Genomic DNA, 13,909 nt, shown 5'->3' with positions numbered 1-13,909 from the left:
GTCTAAGTTCTGACTCTTGAGTTTATCAAACCTGGTATAAGTGCTTGAGATCCATTGTATTCTTGATCACAGGATCCACAATGTTTGGAAGCTTGGATCTGTCTGTAAGCTGTGGCATGGCCTGCAATCATCATAAATAGCTATGTCATTTCCATATCAACCCGATTAAATTTGGAGTTTAATTTATCTCTTACACACACATAAAAATGTGTGTGGAGCCCATATTTTTTTTTCTTCTCATATGAGCCCATATGAGCTCAATAAACTTTTATATTTTGTAGGAAATAAATTTATCTCCTACAACATGAGAAATATTAAATCCTTAAATTTGATCAATCAACCCATACCCATGTGACAATAGATCTGCATTGAGCTGGTGCCAATTTTTCCACAGGTTTCCTTCCCAATAGAAGCTCCAGAAGCACGACTCCAAAAGCATAGACATCGCTTTTATCAGTCAATTTACCTGTAAAAATAATTTAAAAGCAATCTCCTCATTAGTTTTGCTATAGGTGAATTTCACACATAGTTTCTCATTGTTCCATGAACTGAATAAAAACCCGTGTGAATCCTAGCTATTTCATTCACATCTCATGTTAACTGTTAAATATCTACTTTAATTCACAAAGAATCTCTTAATAGTTAAAAATAAAGTAGCAAACCCTGCCAGATTATCGAAGTTCTCAACTGAATAATAGAAAGCTCATAGGCTTTCAAGCTGAAGAAAACCTTCCAATGTTTCCCATCTTTCAGACAAGAATCTAATTCCACCTCACTGATGCTTGCTGACACAGTAGTTGTGAACACATTTTAGTTCCTACTCTCACGATATATATATTTATTATCATTATTATTTTTATTATTATCACTGACTAGAAGCAACTGGAACAAACTAGGCATATGAGATTGTAACGTGTAACTGACAGGATATTAATTTAATAATCTGTATGCACAGATCATAAAACTCACTACAAAACTCATTACATCATTAATGCATCAAGGGTCCAAAAAACCAATATCTTGGATCTGATTTGTTGAAAGCTTAACGATATATTAAACATATAGCAACTTGTCAGACCAATGCATATGCAGTGAAGTTATATCAAGTTCAGTTGGCATACCATCTAAAAGATACTCTGGGGCTACGTATCCCAAGGTGCCTGAAAGCTTCATGTTGTTCTTGTTTTGGGACCCATCAGTTATGGCAAGACCAAAATCAGAAAGCTGAATCCACCAATAATTCATGGGCAGCACATAGAAAAAGAAGCTTTGGTGAACACAATAAATGTATGGTAGAAAAAAGGAAATAATTTATACAGCAATTTCAATATGGTCTTTATTTTACCTTGGCATTGAAGTTTGCATCTAAAAGAATATTAGAAGATTTCAGATCTCTATGGATCACCGGAGGGTAACAGTGCTCATGTAGATATTTTAATCCTCTGGTTGACATTAATCAATAGCATGTTTACAGACAATAGAGCAAATAGAAAGATAAAGAACTGATTAATGAAGCTTACCTTGCTGTGTCAAGAGCAATCTTCATCCTCATATGCCAAGTCAAAGCCGAGCCACAAGAAGGTCCTTCACATGATCATATTTTGGAAAACAAAGAGATTAATATTATTTATGTACCAAGAAAATAGGTTAGTGTTATTTTATAGTTGACCTCATTATCTTTCAATTTGTGTCTTGTACTAGGTAATAAAAATCAGAAACAATGTTTTACCATGTAATTGAGTTTCCAATGATCCATTATGCATCAATTCATAGACAATAAACCTCGTATCTTCATTACTGCTACAACCCAGTAGAGAAATTACATTTGGATGTTGAATTTTGCTTAACAAATCCACCTCATTCTGCAAATTCATCCAACTATTCAACACAAGATTTTTTTTTTTTAAAAAGAAGAAGAGCAAAATGAATAAATTATTAATTGGCATTACATTACCTCAAATTCTCGTTCAGCATCCTGACATTCACAGTGCAGTTTCTTGATGGCAACGTCCAAATTATCATCAAACCTAGCCTTGTAAACACATCCAAAACCACCCTCACCCAAGATGTTACTTTCCCTGAAATTGCCGGTGGCTTTTTCTATTTGCTTATAATCAATTATTGGAACACTCCCTTTCTTACCAACCATCTTGACAGAACTGAATTTACTCAAAAATGGAGCTAAAGCGAGCCCTTTCTCAGCATCTTGGCATTAAAAAAACAGAACAAGGAAAAACTAAGCTCAGACAATAACAAAGGAAGCAAATTAAATGTTGGAAGTTTCTTCACATCCCCAGAATTGTGAAGCAAAACAGGAATCTAACAAATGAAATAGTGAAGAAGAAAAAAAAAACCTGAGCTTTGAAGGTTTTTCCTGTTGGATTTTGAATGATACTTGGTGTAATAAATCCAGAAGCAAAGCACACACAAAATGACTGCACCAAGTGCAGTGCTGGCTACGATGAAAGCTATTACCATTTTCTTGTGTGAATCCATTTGTTGCTGTTCATCCCCCATTAGAATACCTGATCAATATGCAGTATATGGCAGCGAGTGAGCATCAAATACATGGGGGGAAAAAAATCTTATACGTTTATATTTTGAACCATTAATAGCAAGTTAATAGAGTTTAAGCAAAAGGGTAGGATCCAAATAATAATAATAAAAGAAAATTTTACTACACGTTATCTGCATTAAGTGCTTGTCATGATTTTGAAATTCAAATTTAAGAACTATTGAATACCAATGCTATCAGAAGAAACATACAGTGATAGAGACAGAAAATGAAACAGAGAGAGAGAGAGAGAGAGAGAGAGAGAGAGAGAGAGTTGAATGAGTACCTGGAGAGGAAGCAGCCATTGATGTGGAAATTGGAGAAAAGGGTGGGACTTGAGGAGAGGAAACAAGAGGGTCTGGTGAGGCAAGAATCAAAATGGGTTCGTGAAGAATAAGAAGAAACATGAGAAGCATAAGAAGAAGCTTAGTTTTCATTGTTTCTTTCGATGTCCCTTAAGAAAACATGAACTTAAAGATATCTGAAGGTAAGGCTTGTGCTGACGCAGCTTGAAAAGGAACACACACGCATGCACATCACTGAGTTTGTGAGCCATTGAAAGTGAATGTGTATGTGTGTGTGTTTTGGATCTTTGAGGCTTGACCACCTTTTTTTTAACTTAAAAAAAAAACAAACAAAGCTTGCTTTTTCTTATCTTTTCAACCATGTTTTTAAGTACTCCATGTCTCATTTTTATTTTTATTTTATTTTTTCACTCCTTTCATTAACTTTCTTCCTCTCTCGCTTTATCAGCATAAGGAAAACTGGAAAAGAGACTGATGCAATTCAACTTTAGGGTGGGGGCAACTGCATAACAATCATGTGCACTCGTGCATTATTTCAACCTCAATTTTTTTTTTTTTTTTCATTTAGTAAATATATAATGTTTTTCTCTTAATTATTACTTTTGTTGTTTAAGTTTTTGAAGTTTTTGTTTATAAAACTTATTAACTTTCACTCTATTGAATTTGTTGGATATGGCTCATATTTCGCATGCTAATGAGAATTTTTATTGTTGGAGTCAGTATAAAGGCATCTAGGATCATGCTCTCAGGTGAGCAGGCGGGGTCCAGAGGCAGCGCCCCGAGACCCGTAGAAACTAGGTATTATTACGAGCCTCTGATTTATTGTAAATTTTCTTTTTCCTAGTAGTTTGGACTTGGGCCCATGGATAACTGTTGTTAGAGTTTTTTCTAATTCTATTTATATTCTCCTTGTAAATCAAGTGACTTGTAACGAATGAGGATGAGGTGAATATAGAACTAAATTGGGTGAACCAAGGTAAATGAGTGTGTTTGTTCTCTCTTTCTCTATTTGTTTGCAATTTGTGTGATTGTCGATTTCCAACAAAAAAAAAAATACATCTTTACCGAATTATATGTTTATTTCTTTTTTCCTTCTCCTTGAAATTCCGAGGCATTTCATTTCAAAAAAAACAAAAAAAACTGAGGCATCATAAATGGAAGAAAAGGAAAAGATTTGAACGCTTGTATGATAACAAATTCCCAAATATAGCTCATTAAATACAGAAATAACTAGCTATACCGTCTTAAAATGACACAAATTTATTATTGGCGATTACAAAGTTGGGACATTCTCTTCTTCGAGGCCTTTCAATCATCATTACAGATATTGCATCATTTTCTTGTAATAATGCATTGACAAGTATATGTCAAATATTAAACAGAGTGAAAACAACAAATTAAATATTGTCATTTGCTTTTCTTATACAATTGTTCAAGCTGGCTTTTTGAACTAACACTAGTTAATTTTCTCTTGATGCTACTAGTTTTACTGAAATAACAATAATACTAAACTTATTTTTAAGTCATTTAAGATTGATTTAACGGTGAATGATTTGGGTAATATGCATGAGGTAGTAATTTTTTATTTTTACAAAAATAACTAATGTTTTAATTGGTCTAAAAAAGGTGTGCATCAATACAATTACGAAATCTTCTAGGTCGATTTTCTTCTTAATAAGGAAAACATAGTTCGCTTCTTAATGACTAGAAATAATTTAAACTTTAAAAAGAAATATAGGTGTCAAGTTATCTTTTTTTATTTTTTTTTTGGAAAAATGATTATTTTCCCTTATAGTACGTTGATGTGAACTTTTATTTAATTAAAAATTTATTTATTTTATAAAATGACAAGAACTTCGACAGGAAACCTTCCTCCGTCAGTCAATATTCCCGAAGAAAAGGATGTATGCATAAAGAATTTGATTTTCTCATGTTGCATGAGAATTCAAATCTCATGCTGTGACTCAACTAGTAGTGGGCCCCATATTTATTAAAAAAAGAAAAGAAAAAAACTTTGCACACAAATCAAAGGATCACTAATATAAGAGTTGAATTCTAATGCAACATGAGAAAAAGTTTTCCCATACATAAAATATACATAACTTGTACAAAGGTGAATGCAAAGTACCAACTGTTAATAATTATTTTACGTTTTTAAGAATTATGAGGTGTTATCACATATTGAGTGTGACATCGTACTTATGGGGGCATCGCTAGAGTCAAGTCACAAAAAATTTAATTTTTCCACTGTCAGACTTCATATTTATAAAGAAAATATTATTCTAGGATTCAAATTCAATACCTGTAATTAAGAGAAACAAATCCCTTGACACTTGAACTAACATAATCGCTGAGATTTCGAATTGGTTTTTTTTGTGTGTGTGTGTGGAAGAATTGGTTTTAACTTCTTGGCTTTTAATTCTCAACTAATTTTATTTATCAAAATCAGTCCACTTGGCGTTTAATTCTCAACTAATTTTATTTATCGTAGAATTTTTTTGACAAAATCTATTTTTCGTCAATGATAATGATCAAAAAGGATTTTGTTTTTATTTTTTATGGAATTTATTTTCGTTTCTATTTTTTACGGAATATATTTTTAGTCAAATTTTTTTAGTAAAAATAAAGCCTTTTCTATTAACATGAATAGCAAAAGTTAAAGAAACAACTAACAGTGGGTTGATATCCTATGGTTTGATTAAAAAACATAAAGTGAATGGTTGAGAAATTTATATATGAATTCATTGTGGGTTTACTAGATTACACGCGACTCATAGGATTATAAACTAATTAATAGGGTTGATTTGCTATTCATGCCAACTCGTTGACCCGGCAATAAAAAAAGTGTAAATACCTTTTTTAATCCTCAGTAAATTTTACGACGCCTGCTTTAGTCTCTAACAAATAAAAAGGCTCGTCGTGGTCCTTAATAAATTCAAAATGGATCCATTTAGTTAAAATCGTGGTCCCTCACAAATTCAAAAAAGATTCATATTAGTCCCTGACAAGGACTAAAATAGATCTATTTTGAATTGTTTAGAGATCACGATGAACCTTTTTATTTGCTAGGGATTAAAGTGGACTTCGTAAAATTTGCTGAGGACTAAAAATGATATTTACTAAAAAAAATATTATTTCAGGCTACGGGTCAGATTGGGTGGATTCAATTTTGCAAACAGACTTCTTGACCCGGTTCCCGGATTCCCTCTTGGTTTCGCATTTTGTAAATTGCGCATTATTCCATACGCAATTTAAATGCATACATTGTCATATCATATGCGTATGACATGTGGTAATTGCCATTCGCATTTGCATAAATCATACATCGTTCCATATGTTAAGTGTTTAGGATAGATGAATACCATGGAGATTTTGCTATTTAAACAGTGAAGGATTCAGTTTTTTTATATATATATACATATTCCAATCGATTGATTGCTTTATGATTAGTTTAATTTGAGATGGGTTTTAAAATTAAAATTTTAAATTCTTCCTAAAGACAATATTGAAGAATATCAAACATATGCTCTCACTGTTAGAATATTGAGACTCTAATATTGAAATATATAAAAAATACTGAAAAGAGAATGCTACATATTTCTTCAATACACCAAGCCTATTAATAGGCAACACAAAACTCTGAAAGTATCAATGAAGAGACTCGTTACAAAGCTAATCAAGAGTCTCATAACACCACTAATTAACAACTCATAACATCAGTCATCATACCCCTAATAAACATAACAATTTAACTTATAACTCACATAAGAAAACTAAGAGACAACTTACTCTTCAATATTCTAACTGACACAAGAAATTAATGAGATACTTCAACATTCCCTCCCTTAAATTGATGTTTGCTAACAGTCAGTTTAAAGTATACTGACACCTAATAATCTTCTTAACTTCACAAATGACTCCATCTTGAGAGCTTTAGTGAATATATCAGCAATCTGATTTTCACTCCTGCAGTAGATTAAATAATAGCTCCATCATTACAAAGATCTCTTAAAAAATAAAACTTCACATCAATGTGCTTGCTTCTTCCATGTAGCACATGATTCTTGGATAATCTAATTGCTGAATTATTATCACACATAATTTCAATAGCTTTGAGTTGCTTGAATTGAAGCTCCTCAAGAATTCTCCTTAGCCAAATGGCTTGGCATGCACAAGTTGTAGCAGAAACAAATTCAGCTTCTGTGTTTGACAAGTGACAATTGGTTGCTTCTTCGATGCCCAAGAAACAGCACTTGTACCAATCATAAAAACATAACCTAATATGCTCTTCCTATCATCTTGATCTCCTGCATAATCACTGTCAGTAAGTCCCATTAAATTAGATTTTACACCCTTCTTGTAAAATATCCCGAAATTTCTTGTTCCTTGCAAGTAGCGAAGGATTCTCTTGGCAGCCAACAAATGCATTTCTGTAGGATTCTCCATATACATGCTAATTAAACTTACAGAATACATTATGTCTGGCCTTGTTGCAGTGAGATACATTAAGCTTCCCACAATTTGTTTGTAGATGGTGTTGTCAACCTTCTTTCCTCCATGATCTTTGTGTAGCTTCAAGCCACATTCAACTGGAGTGTGCATAGGATTACAATCCTTCATCTGAAACCTATCTAGAATATCTTCCACATATTTATTTTGAGAAATAAAAATTCCATCACTTGATTGTGCTACACTTATGCCAAGAAAGTAATGCATCATACCAAGATCAGTCATTTCAAACTCATTCATATAGACTTTTTAAATTCTTCAAACATAACATCACAATTTCCAGTGAATATGATATCATCTACATATAAGCAAACAATAAGCATTTTTCCTTTATCACCAATCTTAACAAAAAGTGTATGTTCATACGGACACTTTATAAAACTAGCCTTAAGAAAATAAGACTCAATGCGACTATACCAAGCTCAGAGGGCTTGTTTTAGTCCATAAAGTGTCGTTTTCAATTTGTAAACTTTATGCTCATCTCCAACCTTCTCATAACCAGGGGATTGTTCAATAAATACTTGTTCCTCCAAGTAGCCATGCGAGAATGCCGATTTGACATCTAGCTAGTAAATAGGCCAAGAATTTTGTGCAGCCAATGCAACCACCAACCTGATTGTATCATGTCTCGCAACAGGAGAAAAAACTTCTGTATAATCAATCCCATATTGTTGCTTGTACCCCTTGACAACCAAGTGTGCTTTCTGCTTGTCAATTTCACCATTTTCCTTTAACTTTGTTTTGAACACCCACTTCACACCAATGGTTTTGTGTCCATTTGGAAGATCAGTTAGCACCCAAGTATCATTCCTCTCAATTGCATCAATTTCAACATCCATTATTTTTTGCCATTTTTCTTCTTTGACAGCACTCTCAAAAGTCACGAGATCACATTTTGAAAACAAGGCAAAGTGAGTAATTGGATCTTCAATTCCAGTTACCTCATAATCTTCCATCCAAGCAGGCCTTCTTCTAACACGACGAAGAGATTGAGTTTCTTCTTCGTTGCCTCCAACTACTATTGGTGAGGATTGACTAGCTGAAGAAGTTGCGGTGGATGAATTTTCAGACATACTAGATGCTGAAATTTGCTCTTGTTTAGAATCAATATCATAAAGTACTTGGGTAGGACGCTGCATATTCCAATTCCAAGTGATTTCTTCATCAAAAACAACATCCCTGCTAACCACAATTTTTTTTGTTAGTGGATTAAATAATTTATATGCTTTAGATGTGTCACTTACACCTAAAAAGACACATTTTTCAGCCTTGTCATCAAGTTTCTTCCTTTTCTGATCCGGGACATGAGCATATGCAATGCATCCAAAAATTCTAAAGTGATCCACATTTGGTTTTCTCCCACTCCTAGCCTCTTCTGGCGTCATATTTCGAACTGCAAAGGTTGGACTTCTGTTTAAGACATGAATGCACCAATTTACTGCTTCTGGCCAAAACGTCTTTGGAACTCTTCCTCTATAAAGAACCTTGGGATACACCACCCCAAAAGCTAGCTCAAAGGGTAGGAGTGCCCAAGGCCTTATAAAGGCCACATTAGTTGCCCACACAATCAATGTGGGACTATATATCTCAACACGCCCCCTCACGCAAGAGCCATTTGGGCTAGAAGCGTGGAATTGCACAGGCCCGATTTTTGGTTTACCTTTTTTGTGCTTTTTATTTTAATTCCACTTTAAAGCGGGGGACGGTGAGGCTCTGATACCATGTAAAGAACCTTGGGATACACCACCCCAAAAGCTAGCTCAAAGGGTGGGAGTGCCCAAGGCCTTATAAAGGCCACATTGCCCACACAATCAATGTGGGACTATATATCTCAACATCCTCTTGCCAACAAGCTTCTAACCATGTTGAGGATGATTCTATTCTTCCTCTCTGATACACCATTTTGTTGTGGTGTATATGCAGTTGTAAGCTTTTTTCGGATGCCATATTCTTTATAGAAAGCTTCAAATTCTTTTGAGAAATATTCACCACCACGATCTGTGCGAAGTGTCTGAATCCTGTCTTATTCTCCACACGAGCTTTGAAATTTTTAAATGTAGAGAAAACTTCTGACTTTTCCTGTAAAATATAAACTCACATTTTTCTAGAAAAATCCTCAATAAAGGTAATTAAATATTTTTTACCTCCATTAGAAATTGGATTTATTGGACTACAAATGTCTGAATGCACCAATTGTGAAATTCCTTTTGCTCTCCATGAGTTCCCTTTTGCAAATTCAGAACGATGTTGTTTGCTAACAACACATTCTTCATATACTAAGGAAGAAGGAATCGTGATTTGAGGGAGGGAGTTGTATTTTGAGGGAGGCCTGTCACCATGTTTTTCTATTGGAGCGTCTTCAACCCACCAAAGCTCAAATGGCCATAGCAAAAATGCCACAACCATGAAGGATCTTTCATTTCAGCCATTAAACTAGATTGGATCCCTTCAATCTTTAATGGAAACAATCTGTTTGAACTCATCTGAATAACAGCAATAACACCTCTAATAGAATCATATATTTCACAAACACCATTTTTAATAGTGATCACATAACCTTTTTCTTCTAATTGGTCAGCACTCAATAAATTACTTTTCAAATCAGGAACATACAATACATTAGATATTGTTTCCACAAAATCATTTTTAGTTTTTATTTTAATGTCACATTTTCCCATTACTTTCACAGTAGAATGATCACCAAAACTCACAGTGGATTGAAAATTTTCATTAAGATGAGAGAAAGAAGACTTACTACCACTCATACGGTTGCTACAGCCAGTATCCACATACCAAACATCTGGCTCAATTTTCTTTTCATCTTCAGCAACCTACAATAAGGTTTTACCTTCCTCTTTTTCTGCAAAGTTTGAACTTTCTCCTTTTTCTTTGTTATTTGGCAGCCTAGTATAACATTCAGATTGATAATGACCAAATTTATGACACTTGAAATATTCTACCTTGGATTTATCAAAGGCTTCTCCTCTGCCTTTGCCTTGAAATTGATCATTATTGGCTCTGAAATTAGTGGAGGTATCTCTGATCTTGAGGTATCCCCTTCCTTTGCCTCTGCCTCTACCTCTACCTCTACCCCTTCCTCGAAATTTATTGGAACGAGTATCGGTAGAAGCCTTTAATGCTTGCTCATCTGCATCTTTCTGTTTGAACTTCTATTCATGCACCACCAATGAGCTCTGCAATTCATCAAGTGATAAATCATCTATATCTTTAGATTCTTCTATAGCACAAACAACAAAATTAAATTTTGCTGTTAACGATCGAAGAAATTTTTCTATGACAGTTGTTTATGTTGTCCTGTCTCCATGAATTCGCATCTTATTGACAATGGTCATTACGCGGGAGAAATAATTTGCAATTGATTCTCCCGACTTCATTCGAAGTGTTTCGAATTTCGAGCATAAAGCTTGAAGCTATTGCCTCTTTGCTCTTGCAGAGCCTTGATACTTCTTTTTCATGGAGTCCCAAATATCCTTGGAAGATTCTTTGCAAAGAATTGTTTCCAAGATGGAACGATCAATGGCCTGAAAGAAAGAGATAATTTTTCGTCTTTAAATCCTTCAGTTTTGCTGCTTCATGAGCTGCTCGTTGTGCTGCTGTCAACTGAGCTCCTTCTACTGGTTCGGCAACACCATTGGTAACTATGTCCCAATATTCCTTGGATCGAAGGAAATTCTCATCAACATGCTCCAATGATCATAATGACCATCAAAACGTGGAATGACTGCTTGCACAAAATTAGAATCTGTGACCATGGTTCTTCACTCTCTTTTTTTACAACTCTATTCCCTCACGTGTTTGAACCTCAACCTGACTCTTGATACCACTGATAGAATATTGAGACTCTAAAATTGAAACACGTAAAAAATACTGAAAAGGGAATGCTGCATATTTCTTCAATACACCAAGCCTATTAATAGGCAACACAAAAAACTGAAAGTACCAATGAAGAGACTCATTACAAAGCTAATCAAGAGTCTCATAATACCACTAATTAACTACTCATAACCTATGATGCACCGACACCGACACGGGACACGACACGACACGCCGACACGTTAATTCTAAATAATATCATATTTCGACACGTTGGAACACATTTTGATATTAAATAAAAATTTTAATATATATAATATAATTTATATTTAATACATATAAGAGCCCATAATAAGTTATTAACCAATCAAATATTTAAATTTTATAACATAAATATAAATATAAATAATTTTTCGTACTTTGTTAATTTTTCATGTCAAATTTCATAATAGAAGAAAATTATTTTATAATTTTTTTATATTTAGTTAATAAAATGAAAATAAGATTAAAAAAAAAACGTGTTCGAGTGTGTCCGTGGGTTGACCGTGTGTTGAAAAAAGTTGACCGCGTGTCGGAACGTGTTCGTGTCGGACACGTGTCCGACACACAAATTTTGAAAATTTTAACGTGTTCGTGCTTGCTCATAACATCAAATTTTGAAAATTTTAGCGTGTCCGTGTTTGCTTGCTCATAACATCAGTCATTATACTCCTAATAAACATAACAATTTAACTTCATAATTCACATAAGAAAACCAAAAGACAACTGACTCTTTAATAGTATAACTAACACAAGAAATTAAAGAGATACTTCAACACTCACTCTACCGATTCAGTTCTTTGAGAACAACTGAATTATAAATCATGAATTTAGATCTTCTCATATGAGAAAGTGATCATGTGGTAATGTTATTTGATCATAATCACTTATTCAAAAATCATACATTCTTCTCTTTCTTATCTCATCATCAATGAATAATTATGATCAAATCATAACTACATTATTATTTTTTTCATAGATGAAATCCATAAATCATTTACTTGACGGATTCAGTTCTAGAGTTTGTCACCGCCTCTGACGAAATAGGTACAAGAACTTTTGTAGTTTTGAGTTTTGACCTTCTATGGCCTTCTAATATAATGACTAGTATGTCGCCTGTCGGTGCTGTAACCGGATGCCTATAATGGGCTACAGTTGTAAACTGAGTTGGAACAATTTTCGTGTAACCTTGCTATTGGGTGGATTATTGAGGTATTGTTCCCACTTTCTATTCCGAATACCATAGTGGTGTACATTTCTTACTTTACCTACAATTTTGAATTATTTCGCTAGACGCTAAAGAGGTAAGGGCCTTTAAATGTTGAACTTTTGGATGATTTGACCTTAATTGGGTCTCTAATATTCTTCGTAAAAAAAAAAAAAAAAAAAAACAAGCAAGAATCGAAAGTGACACTAAAAATGCATTCTCAATGTTATAAAAACTTGTGCTTTCATTTCCCTTTAATTTGTATATATGTATAGAGATAAGATATTATGACTATACATACTGTATTTACTCGTTTCTAATATTATTAAATTAAAATTTTAATTAATCTTCATCATTTATCTTTTTTTTTTTAAATTCTAATCTAACGATGTCAAAAATAAATAGAAAAAGTATGTATAAAAAAATATAAACATAGTATCTTATACTATATAAAAAAATGAAAATATATTTATCATATTTTATGAGATAAATTATCTCATACAATATAAAAAAATAATATGACCTATTAAAGAAAAAAGAAAACAAAATCTCATATATATCTCATATAATATAAGAAACATTTTCCAATATAAAAATAGCCCCTTAAATAGAAAAGGGCCACTAGGCCACTCCAGCACAAGGACAGTGTGGTAGACATGAAGTTAAGAACGGTGGATTACATATAAATAAGAGACTATAGGTTTGAACTTGGAATATACTCGTAGAAAAATAACACTCGTCACGTGTTAGGTCGATTATAGGTTTGAATTTTGATAATGTAGCACGTTACTCCAACTAACTATAATATAACATATTTATGGATTCCCGTATTCTTTTTTCAATAATAAAATTAGAGGAGAGATATTCTAACTACTAAAACTTTTTACTACTAACTTACTATCTATCTATCTAATTACCAATAGATTAATATTTTTTCTCTCTTCAAAAACTTTTTAACATTCTCTCTCTTTGATTCAATGGTGATGTAATTGATAGTAAGTTAGTAGTGAGAATTTTTGGTAGTTAGAATATCCCTATGAAATGATTTATTAGTGTTATGGTCCAAAGTACCTTTCTGAACGTCATAAAAGGAGAGATACGTAAGCAAATTCATGAAATATGAAGGTCAAAATGGTTAAGCCAGAAAGGTATGACGCTGTATGGATCTTTTTTAGTTTATATATTTTTATTGATAATTATAAAATTTTCATTTTACTTGTACTTAGACCTTTGCTAGGCCCATATATATGACTCGTATTTTTATAATTTATCAATAAAAATGGAATTTTGGATTTTGGTTTTGTTATATCTTATTGCTTTCTTATCATAAAATTGAAGGGAAAAAAAACCCTTTTTATTGTGAGTAAATGGAAGAATTTTGTATACTTTATGTATTTCTTTTATTCATGTTCATATCAATTAATAAAAGGTTACGAAGCCTCTGCTTATCATCTTTAAAAG

General features: G+C 33.1%; 2 protein-coding genes across 2 annotated transcripts; both read right to left on the bottom strand.

The window, feature by feature from the left end:
* Positions 1–25: 25 nt before the first annotated feature.
* Positions 26–2,899, bottom strand: LOC133307405 (probable receptor-like protein kinase At1g80640). Its single transcript, XM_061507916.1, has 9 exons — positions 2,841–2,899; positions 2,355–2,525; positions 1,955–2,205; positions 1,730–1,862; positions 1,521–1,584; positions 1,346–1,442; positions 1,122–1,224; positions 348–466; positions 26–121 (listed from the first exon to the last, which is right to left on the bottom strand). The coding sequence occupies exons 1-9, from the start codon at positions 2,857–2,859 to the stop codon at positions 26–28; spliced, it is 1,053 nt and encodes a 350-aa protein (XP_061363900.1). The 5' UTR covers positions 2,860–2,899.
* A 4,109-nt stretch (positions 2,900–7,008) lies between these two features.
* LOC133307392 (uncharacterized mitochondrial protein AtMg00810-like) lies at positions 7,009–7,608 on the bottom strand. Its single transcript, XM_061507898.1, has one exon. It carries the CDS (start codon positions 7,606–7,608, stop codon positions 7,009–7,011), a length of 600 nt encoding a protein of 199 aa, XP_061363882.1.
* Positions 7,609–13,909: the final 6,301 nt, after the last annotated feature.

This window comes from Gastrolobium bilobum, unplaced genomic scaffold, assembly GCF_033153095.1.
Source record: "Gastrolobium bilobum isolate Gb01-03AN ecotype WA unplaced genomic scaffold, APGP_CSIRO_Gbil_v1 utg5611, whole genome shotgun sequence".
Classification (NCBI taxonomy): Eukaryota; Viridiplantae; Streptophyta; class Magnoliopsida; order Fabales; family Fabaceae; genus Gastrolobium; species Gastrolobium bilobum.
This window is presented reverse-complemented; position numbering and strand designations above follow the sequence as displayed.

Excerpts from the sequence above, each read along its gene's own strand:
- LOC133307392 (XM_061507898.1), bottom strand. The coding sequence starts at position 7,608 with ATGAATGAGTTTGAAATGACTGATCTTGGTATGATGCATTACTTTCTT.
- LOC133307405 (XM_061507916.1), bottom strand. Across the intron at positions 1,863-1,954 it reads ATGCTGAACGAGAATTTGAG|AATGAGGTGGATTTGTTAAG; the intron begins GTAATGTAATGC and ends ATGAATTTGCAG. Across the intron at positions 1,443-1,520 it reads ATTGCTCTTGACACAGCAAG|AGGATTAAAATATCTACATG; the intron begins GTAAGCTTCATT and ends AATGTCAACCAG.